Here is a 10802-nt window from a genome sequence, read left to right as displayed (position 1 = left end):
ATGGGCAAGTTAGTTTATGTACAGAAAGTGTGTGTGTGTGTGTGTGTGTGACAAATTCACAAAAAACAATAACCATTTTCTTTTGTCTTCCTCTTTTATTATTGGGGACTTCAAACACTTTGTCACATGAGCGAGCGGTGCCACAGGGAAACAGGGCCGTCTCTTACACACATACGGCAAGTAGGCCACACAAGACTCACGTCATAGATCACAATCATTAGAAAGACGACAGACACAGAGCCCAGGATCTGTCCATGTCATTAGAAAGACGACAGACACAGAGCCCAGGATCTGTCCAGGTCATTAGAAAGACGACAGACACAGAGCCCAGGATCTGTCCAGGTCAATAGAAAGACGACAGACACAGAGCCAAGGATCTGTACAGGTCATTAGAAAGACGACAGACACAGAGCCCAGGATCTGTCCAGGTCATTAGAAAGACGACAGACACAGAGCCCAGGATCTGTCCAGGTCAATAGAAAGACGACAGACACAGAGCCAAGGATCTGTACAGGTCATTAGAAAGACGACAGACACAGAGCCCAGGATCTGTCCAGGTCATTAGAAAGACGACAGACACAGAGCCCAGGATCTGTCCAGGTCAATAGAAAGACGACAGACACAGAGCCAAGGATCTGTCCAGGTCGTGCACTTAAAATAAATATAGTCACCCTCCTCATTAAATATTTCATCTTAATCTTCATCAATCATCTGTACAGATAGAGGGATAATTAACGATAATTACATCAACTGAAGTCTTCAAGTACACAACTAGGGCCGGAGGCCATGTCCAAAACAAACAGGGGAGAGGAGGGATGGGCAGTGCTAGGGTGAACAGTGAGAAATGAAACACACACACATACACAGACACACACAGACACACACAGACACACACAGACACACACAGACACACAATGATGCAAATCTTTGACCTTGCTCATGGCAAAGACACTAGATATTTAGAGTGAAGCAACATAATACCAGAATACAGTACATTTAGTTAGCTTTTTTCCACACACACACACACACACACAGACACACACAGACACACACAGACACACACACAGACACACACACAGACACACACACAGACACACACACAGACACACACACAGACACACTGGGTGAACTGATGGCAGAAGGTTGGATGTAAACACAAGGTAGTGGAATGTGAGGCTGCAGAGTGCGGGACGACCCAAACCCAAGTGGACCATCAGACCCAGAACCCCAGGAATAGAGGACCGAGAGACATAAAGAATACTGTCAGACGTCCACCAGACCACAGGGCATTTTGGAGCAGAGTGGAGCTGTAACCAGGGGGATTTCACCTGTCGAAGTCTGTCAGATCTCCATGGGTGAATGGGTCGTAGTGGGGGTCAAAGGGTCGATTTGGGATTGGGCCAGGGTCACATAGAGCGGCACTGCCCCTGGGGTCAGAGGTGAGAAGGTCAGAGATGAAGGCTCAGTCCTCCAGGCTGCGGAATGAGTTCTGCATGTCCTCCAGTAGCTGGGCGTAGTCATGCTTAATCTTGGCCTCCCCCTCCTTCACTGGGTCCTAACAGACCAGAACACAGAAACTGAGGAATCCATAATAACATAGAACTAACAAGACAGAGACCATTTACAGGCAAATACCAAGATACGGAGAGAAACATAAACAAACAGAGGGAGGGAGTGACGGCCAAACAGATATACACGGGGAACAAAAGGCGGGTACAGACTGTACAGCCGAACACAGAGCTGGTGTACCTTGAACTTCATGGAGCTGAGTCGGTAGAGGATCTCCCCCAGGTGTTCTCTGATCATGGACCAGGTTATCTTGTTGTCGCTTTGGGCCGTGGTCTCCACCGCGTGCCGCGCCATATCATAGAACGCTATGAGGTTGGACAGGATGCCCACCGTCTTATAGAAGGGACAAAACCTGCAGGGAACGTTAGTACATCATTTCGGTATTTGACAGAAATATTTGAGTGAGTCAGACTGAGAGAGGGGGTGTGACTTACCTGTCGTATGGGGTGTAACCGTTCTGTTGAAGGAAGTCGTCCTTCAGGAGCTTGGCCACCTCCAGTGTGATCTTATCCGTTTCAGCCAGCGATGCCTGTCACCAGGACGACCAGAAAAATCTCAAAATTCTCCCCTTGTTGCCCCTGGTCAGCTCACACAGATATCAACATGCTGGGCAGCTGGAAGCTCGGGGTTGTACATCACCTCTCTTTCAGACGAGTACAGAGGTGACGTGGAGATAAAACACAACGCTACAACGCTACAACGCTACAGCGCTACAGCGCTACAACGCTACACCGCTACAACGCTACACCGCTACAACGCTACACCGCTACAACGCTACACCGCCCCAGTGTTTGACCTGCTTTCTCTGTCACCGCCACAGCCCTTTGCCCCTCACCTTGCCGACAAGCTGTACGATCTCCGCCAGGTCCTCCTCCTCCTGCAGGATCTCCTTGGCCTTGGTGCGCAGTGGGACAAACTCCGGGAAGTGCTTGTCGTAGTACTCATCCAGTGCCCGTGTGTATTTACTGTAGCTGATCAGCCAGTTGACCGACGGGAAGTGTTTCCTCTGGGCCAGCTTTTTATCCAGGCCCCAGAACACCTGAGGGGAGGAGGGAGAGGAGAGAGTGCGAGGGAGAGAGGGAGAAAGGAAAAAGGAGGCAGCGAGTTAAGAGGTAGAGAAGATGAAGATTCGTATAAGACAGTCCTATGTATATGTGTGGTCTAAAAGAACCATAAAGAGCCAAGCATAAACATACCTGAACGATACCCAGAGTGGCTGACGTCACGGGATCAGAGAAGTCACCACCAGGGGGAGACACACTGAGCAGAAAAAAAACACCGGCAGGACCAGTTGTTAGCCGCGATATCAGAAGACGCGGCCCACCTCCACCTGTTGCGAAGCCGAAAGGGAAGACTGCCCCGTGTGGTTTGGAGGCGTAACTGTACTTACGCCCCAACAATGCTGACGCTGCCCTCTCTCTCCGGGTTGCCCAGGCACTTAACTCTGCCGGCTCGCTCATAGAAAGACGCCAAGCGTGCTCCCAGGTAGGCAGGGTAACCACTGTCTGTGGAGATACACGCACGCAACAGGGTTTGGGGTCATTCAGAGCTGATCCTGGCACTAGTTCCTCCCTCCAGGTCGACACATTGTCCTGTACGTTGGGTGTTTGGCAAGCATGACTGCCTTGTGTTGGTGTGACTCACCCGCGGGCATCTCCGCCAGTCGCCCTGAGATCTCCCTGAGAGCCTCGGCCCATCGGGAGGTGGAGTCGGCCATCATGCTTACGTTGTAGCCCATGTCCCGGAAGTACTCAGACAGCGTGATACCTGCAGACACAGAAGAAGTGGCTGACTGGTTGGTGTGATCCGTGTTGTGGCCTCGGGGCTGTTATTGGCCAGAAGGTGGGCCACGTTGGGCTGTGACTGGTTCTTACCCGTATAGATGGAAGCCTCTCTGGCCGCCACAGGCATGTTGGAGGTGTTGGCCACCAAAGCTGTTCTCTTCATGATGCTCTCAGTCTTCCCGTCTACCTCCATTGTCAGCTATTGGACAGACACGCTGTCAATCATCCTGACCTTCAAACGCAAACAGACTAAGGACATTCATGATGATCTTGACAACGCGCTGACATAACACCACCTACCTCTGGGAAATCTCGCAGAACTTCGGACATCTCATTACCACGCTCCCCACAGCCTACATAGACAATGACATCACTGTTGGAGTATTTGGACAGGGACTGGGAGATGACGGTTTTACCACAGCCAAAGGCCCCAGGTATGGCCGTGGTTCCTCCCTGGACACACCTGGACAAAAAACACACAGACAGGGAGACAAAGGAACAGACAGGTAGACAGAGACAGACAGGGAGACAATGAGAGACAGGTAGACAGAGACAGGGAAAGTAGAGGTTGACTATTATTTCAGGTTCAAATTGGAATCTGTGAGTTTCACTTTTAGACAGAGATGAGGAATTACTTGATGATTGTGTTCTTTAAGATGCTAAGACAGAAATGTGGGGAAAGGGTGTAAGAGAGACTGGATTTGGTCAAATGTTTCCTGAAGCGATGGAAGATGGTGACTGAAGGACAGAGGGAAAGGGAGAGTGGGAGTGGAGACTCACGGGAAGAGGGCGTCCAGCACTCGCTGTCCGGTCAGCAGGGGGTGGTTGGCAGGTAGCTTCTCTGTGACCGGGCGAATCTGTCGCACAGGCCAGACCTGGACCATGGTGAACTTCTCCTTCAGCCCCTCAAACTCCAGCTCCAGCACCACATCCTGAAACGCACAAACAATTCTGACCAGGCACAAAAAATATTGTGCACAAACTTGTTTACATCCTTTGAAATGAGCACTTTAAGAATAATTACAGGATTAGAGTGATAGAGTTACATGAAACATATGGGCCACTTAGTCAGCAATAAGCAGTGCTTCATACACAAATAGACCCAGCTCTGATGTGTCTGCCCAGTGGGCTTCCTTGTGTCTATAACTAGCAAGACATTTAGGACATAAGTGTGTAGTCCACGATTTCTGGCCACTGGTTGTAAAAGTGTCAAGGCTAAAGAGGGGTCCAGAAAATTGGCGACTATGTCATGCATGTGCTGATTTGTGACCCGTGTCATCAGAACAACTTGGTTTCATACGCTGAATTTCATGGCTAACTGAGGTACGATAGTGAGTCTGGATTATGCACTTATAACCAACATATTGTACATCCAGCCCAAAATGGGAGCTTTAAACAGTATTATGTCAATCACAAATCACTGTATCTTTAATGTCTCATGGACTGTAGGAAATAAAAACACAGGCCATAGTTTTCAGAGACAGGCTGCCAAGTTAAAGAATTAACGAAATGTGTCAATAATAGCATCTTCATCTTCAATTTGAGCCAGTGGCTAAACTAATTTAAATTGATTTGTTGTTGCACAAGGGATGAAGCACTATTCTTCAAGGTTTTAATAGTTTTCCCAAACTCACACATTATTATAAATGACCTTAAATTAAACAATTTTCCCAAACCCTAAATTGAATCATTACCCCAAAAACAAAACTAAGAAAACCTAGCTCCAAGGAAACGTTTTTTTTTAAGTGAGAACTGGCCATCAAGTCATCACTTCCTCAAAAGGTCCTCACTTAAATGGTGAAAAAACTGGTGGTAGTATTAAGAGGAAAGTGTACAAACAAATTACCACACACCCCTTAGTCTAAATATTGAAATTACCACACACACACACACACACACACACACACGCCTCAGTCTACATGCAGATATTACCAGACTGAGAGGAAGATGGCGGAACTCACCGAGACGTCGTAGTTTCCGGGAGGAGCCACATAGGTGACGGTCCCTCTGTTCCTTGGGGGCAGCATTATCTTGTGCTTGATGAGGGAGTTCTCGAACACCGTCCCGTAGATGTCACCCCCGGTGATGTGACTCCCCACCTGGCAGAGGGCAGAGAGTTCAGCCTTAACCCCCGGGGACAACTCAAACCATGCTAACTCTTTTCTGTCTAACGCAGAGCCGGGAACTCACCCGCAAGCTCTTGACAGGAGAGAATTCCCACTTGAGGTCTCGGTTGAGGGCACCTATGTTGACTCCGCGGGGGATGTAGATGCTCTGTGTGAGGTCGTTGATGTCCTTTAGGGGGCGCTGGATACCGTCAAATATGGAGCCCATGATGCCCGGGCCCAGCTCCACAGACAGAGGCTTCCCGGTCCGCAGCACTGGGTCGCCAACAGACACGCCCGCTGTGAACACGCTCAGGAAATGCTCTGTGTTGGTTGGTGAGGGCTGAGTGTTGGTGGGTGAGTGTTTAATATGTGCTGTACTCTAGTAGGCTAGTGTAGTGTATGTGTGGTTTAGGGTTTGAAGCACTTGAAGAATAGTTAATCAAAAGTTAGTTCAGCCTCTGGCTCAATTTGCAATGAAGATTCTATAATTGATGCATTTCGTTAACTCTTTAATGTTGAGTAATGATCATTTAAAGGTACAGTCGGCTCCAGTAAATCATGTGTCCCAAATGGCCCCCTAATCACTTCAAAGTGCACTTCCTTGTCTAGGAACCATAGGGAGTGAAGTGCTATTCGGGACGCAATCCAAATCCAGTGCTGTACCAGACCCAATCCGGTACTGAACCAGACCCAATCCGGTACTGAACCAGACCCAATCCGGTACTGAACCAGACCCAATCCGGTGCTGTACCAGTGCAACAGAACCCAGTAGGATACAGGTCTCCTCATAGACCTGGATGGTGGCCATGTCTCCCTCCAGCCGGATGATCTCTCCCACCAGCTCACGGTGGCCCACCCTCACCAGCTCGTACATGGCCGCACCCGCCATCGCCGTGGCCGTCACCACTATATGGGGTCAACACAGGTCAGAGGTCACACACACTGGGTCAACACCAGACACACGCCCTTGAAGAGACGTAAACACCAAACTCAACAGCATGTTAATAGGGAAATACTGGGCAACGGGTATGGTCTCTTATGGGCCAGAGGAGAAGCTGGGGCTATTAGCATCTCATCTTCTGGTAGCCTAAAATATTTGGAGCATTGACAGAGGCTGTGAGTGACAGGGGTGAAAGTGCGTGTGCGTGTGTGTATGTGTGTGTGTGTGTGTGTGTGTGTGTGTGTGAGATGGTGACCTGGGCCAGAGACTCCATGGACGTATCCAAACGCACTCTCCTTCTCCTCATCTCGGATCTTGGGCAGCTTGGACAGGTCCATTCTGATAGGTTAGATCTGAGGGACATCAATGACATTGTGTTGGTATATGAATGACAGTGATCTACGCAGTCAGTGGTGGGTCGAACGGTGCACAGCCGAACACTTTGTCTGGCTGGAAAAGCTGCTGCCTCCAGTGCTCCTGTACTGCTGTGATATGGGTTTGAATCCGACCCACTGCCCTTTTAGCTAAAACTCTTTCCTCTACCTCTAGCGCAAAAAAGGATGAGAAAAGAACACAACACTATATAGCAGTATTGATTTAGAATGGTAACACTGTACAGCTGTATCGATTTAGAATGGTAACACTGTACAGCTGTATCGATTTAGAATGGTAACACTGTACAGCTGTATCAATTTAGAATGTTAACACTGTACAGCTGTATCGATTTAGAATGGTAACACTGTACAGCTGTATCGATTTAGAATGGTAACACTGTATATATACCATAAACAACACAGACACCATACTAGCCTACTAAAGAAAGCCCATAACAAAATTAAATGCAAGCTTTTGGTTATCCAGCCATTTAAAAGGAGTATGAAAATGCTCCTCTTGTAGCCTGTAGCCTGCAGGTCTAGTGGACCTGTCTTTGTTACTGCTTTTGTCTTTTGAGATTATACAGTCTGTTTAACTAGATTCCTAAACTCAGGTTTACACCAGTAATTCCCTGTCACATGATTACTCATTGCCTCATGTCATTCATTTTAAAGTGCTAACTGGCATTGACATTAGACAGCTGCTAATAATACTTTATTGCACGTTACGCAGGATTGTAATAATAAATGCAGATCTAGCAATGTACATTTCAAATAATGTCTTAATAACTGTATACACATACACAGACCTATCCTAATATATTGGTTTGTTGTGGAAATGTCTCCTCTTTCCTAATCTGTAACCATGGTGATATTCCACAGACTAGAGCCCAACATCACGACTCAAGATTTACCATCAGCGTGAGAGAGAAATAGGACACACAAACTCCCTCCCCTCTCTTTCTCTCTCCCTCTTCCCCTCTCTTTCTCTCTCCCTCTTCCCCTCTCTTTCTCTCTCCCTCTTCCCCTCTCTTTCTCTCTCCCTCCTCCCCTCTCTTTCTCTCTCCCTCCCCTTTCCATCCTTCAGGCCTGGTCGATTCTGACCATGTATGACGCAGCAGGCTAACATCAGAGAAGAGATCCCAGGCAAGCATCATTTCATGGCTGTGTGCAGTTTCCCTACAACCCCCGTTCTCTCTCTCGCTCTCTACACTGTATGCATCTCTCTGACACTCACACAAAAATCTTTCGTTTTCTTATCGCTCACACAACAAAAAGATAGCTAATCCATAAGGCACTGTAACTACATACACACACACTCCCAGTCTGTCGTGACTTGATATCATCCAGTGAGCCAGAAGACTGCAGCTGTTCTGTTGACATTACGAAACGGGTCTAAGGCTTGATGATGCTTCTTTAGCTGTGCTTCTGAATGTACAGCTTTAAGGAATCCTCATCAGACACGCTCACACTCTCTGCACACACACAGACACACACACTCCCTGCTTCCTTTGCCCTTTTGTCCTTCCCACAGATGAATAGGCCTTTTCCACTAGGCCAGGCTTGCGCTGGTTATCCGTCCCACTTTAGGTACACAGCAGCGCCCCCAATAGGTAGAGTGTATAGATGCAGGTTATGGACCTAGGATTCCCTCCACTGCCTACACCAACTGACAGCTCAGGACTCGCTAAGCATTCTTTAATTTGACTTATTTAAATGAAGATATTAGTCTTTATTTATTCCTTATATAACAGGCACAAATTAACTTTTGGAAAATTAATAGATCACCTTTCAATAATGTCCATTGTGATTTTGGTATAAAGATTAATGTGGTCTGAATCACATGACTGGCTGAGATATATGGGGTCAATAGAGGAAGTGGAAAATTCTAGTTTTGGGTAAGATTGGGAAGTCCACTAAAAGTGTGTCTTTTTTGGTTTGTATGATAGATAAGACACAGAAACACTGATTCACACACTCACAGTCAGATGTTTAAAACATACATGAGTAAAGATGAATCCTATGACACTAAAAAGTACCTATCTGGTCATAGAGCAGTCACCTGCCAAGCTAAGCGAATCTCTGCTACTCAGCGTGCAGAGGTTGCCCTCAAGAAAAAGCGTTTGAAACGAGAAACAGATCTCGGATCAGCCAACCATCCTTTAAAAGGAAAATACCCAAAACTGACCTGATCGAAAGACAAGTCAGAGAGTCAAACCAGGACATGATCACAGGTTCTATAGACTTATTTCCACATCGTATGAGACCAGTGATATGAGGCCCTTTAGTGCCACAGTGAGAACTATACCTACTAAGGAATGTCTCTCCAGTGTAGGTAACCACTGACCACAAACCAATGAGCTTCAGCATAAATAAAACCATGTCCCGTCTCATGCACTCTGTAGCACAACTCATCTAGGGTGAGTGTTCACTCCAATATGTTGCAAAATCTTGCAAACTCAACGGCTCATACAGAACATCCTGTTCAAGCTTTCAAATGTTATGAAATAGGACTGATTTACAAAGCAATGTATCCCCTGGCTGCTAAAGAAGAATATGAAGAAAGCTTACATAAGGCATACAGAACTTATATATATAGAATTAGTATATGTGTGTGTGTGTGTGTGTGTGTGTGTGTGTGTGTGTGTGTGTGTGTGTATGTGTGTTGCGGTACTAGGAACTGAATTAGCCTAAAAAAATCACAGCTATGCTCAGTCTTGTGTCCTTCATTTGACAATACACTAAACTACAGCACTAGACCACCATTAATGGGATTGCACAATCATGCTTTAACCTAGCCTTGTCAGATGCACATGAGGAAGCGGGGAAAATAATGTAAAGCTATGTTAGACCATGATTGAGATTTATTCAGAGATATCCTTGGAGCAGACACCTCTGGTGAGAAATTCAACATCCAAGTGGGGATGACGTAGCACAGTGGCAGGTGCGCCATAGGGTCCCGACGCGCTCGTTCTAATTGCATTGAATGATTCTTCCTCTGGCGCTCCAGCTCACCTTTTTCTTCCTCAGTAATTCATCCTCACGTGCCTCTCTGTCATCTCCAGTCACCACTTGAGGTACAAACCAACGGAAAAAAGACTGCTTGGAAACAATGCGATTTTTGTTGTTGTTGTTGTTTGAGTTAACTGCCACTTGACAAGCGGTATCTGGAATTTACAACGTTTGTAGTCCATCTCTCTCTTATCACACTGCATTGCCCAAAGGTGTCAACATAATCACATGACGCAAACCCTCAAGAGCTTTATATCGCAGTTCTTTTTCATGACTCAAATCCCACGCCATGAAACACAAGACAATATAACTCGTCGTTACATTGTAACTAACAGCAAATTGATTAAATTAGACACAACAGCAGTACACGCCGCACGATTTTTGCGCATTTATAAGTAACTCCTGGTATTTATGAAGATGCTACGTCAGCTTCACAATATGTGAGGACGGTAACATCTACTCAGTGATGAAAATGACACTGTTAAAATCTTACACTTATATATAGTAGTCCTATTAATGTTTCAATAATTGAACGCTGCAAAGCAAATCTCTGCAAATTTTCCTTCAAATAGGCCTGCGTTTGAGTGATAAAAAAACACGACAGTGCATTTAAATGTGTTTTACAATTAATATATTCCCACAAATAATCACACATTTAGGACTTAGTGAAATGAACTGGATGGGGTTATTACGAAATATCATGGATATCCATCGTTTACTAATCTACACTATTGGCAATTTACATCATAGGTAAATGTAAAAAAAAAAAATCGTTGGATCTGCCATTTTGATGCATTTCGATAGAATTATGAACAGTCACATATTGAAACTACGTTCATTAGGCCTTTATGATAATAAAACTGTATAGCTACCTTAAGAAATGAAACGGTCCAGCGTCGTGGTCCTCTTCCTAGGGAAGATAAGAGTGGCGATATGAAGGCAAACGATCAGCTGACTTCATTCACTCAGAGCACAACACTGCAACTGGTTCCATTGCGGCCCAAGCCGACTGTGG

At 46.2% G+C, this 10802-nt stretch overlaps 1 protein-coding gene across 1 annotated transcript; it reads right to left on the bottom strand.

Annotated features, from left to right (window-relative positions):
• Window positions 1–73: 73 nt before the first annotated feature.
• atp6v1ab (ATPase H+ transporting V1 subunit Ab) lies at window positions 74–10802 on the bottom strand. The gene is made up of 15 exons (XM_010890033.5): window positions 10660–10802; window positions 6658–6754; window positions 6239–6367; window positions 5544–5758; window positions 5315–5452; window positions 4134–4285; window positions 3654–3816; window positions 3444–3552; window positions 3214–3336; window positions 2960–3074; window positions 2766–2829; window positions 2405–2608; window positions 2004–2098; window positions 1750–1921; window positions 74–1555 (listed from the first exon to the last, which is right to left on the bottom strand). The coding sequence occupies exons 2-15, from the start codon at window positions 6737–6739 to the stop codon at window positions 1463–1465; spliced, it is 1854 nt and encodes a 617-aa protein (XP_010888335.1). The 5' UTR covers window positions 6740–6754; window positions 10660–10802; the 3' UTR covers window positions 74–1462.

Source organism: Esox lucius, chromosome 21 (assembly GCF_011004845.1).
Source record: "Esox lucius isolate fEsoLuc1 chromosome 21, fEsoLuc1.pri, whole genome shotgun sequence".
Classification (NCBI taxonomy): domain Eukaryota; kingdom Metazoa; phylum Chordata; class Actinopteri; order Esociformes; family Esocidae; genus Esox; species Esox lucius.
Note: the sequence above shows the minus strand (reverse complement) of the source record. Positions and strands in the feature narration are given on the sequence as shown.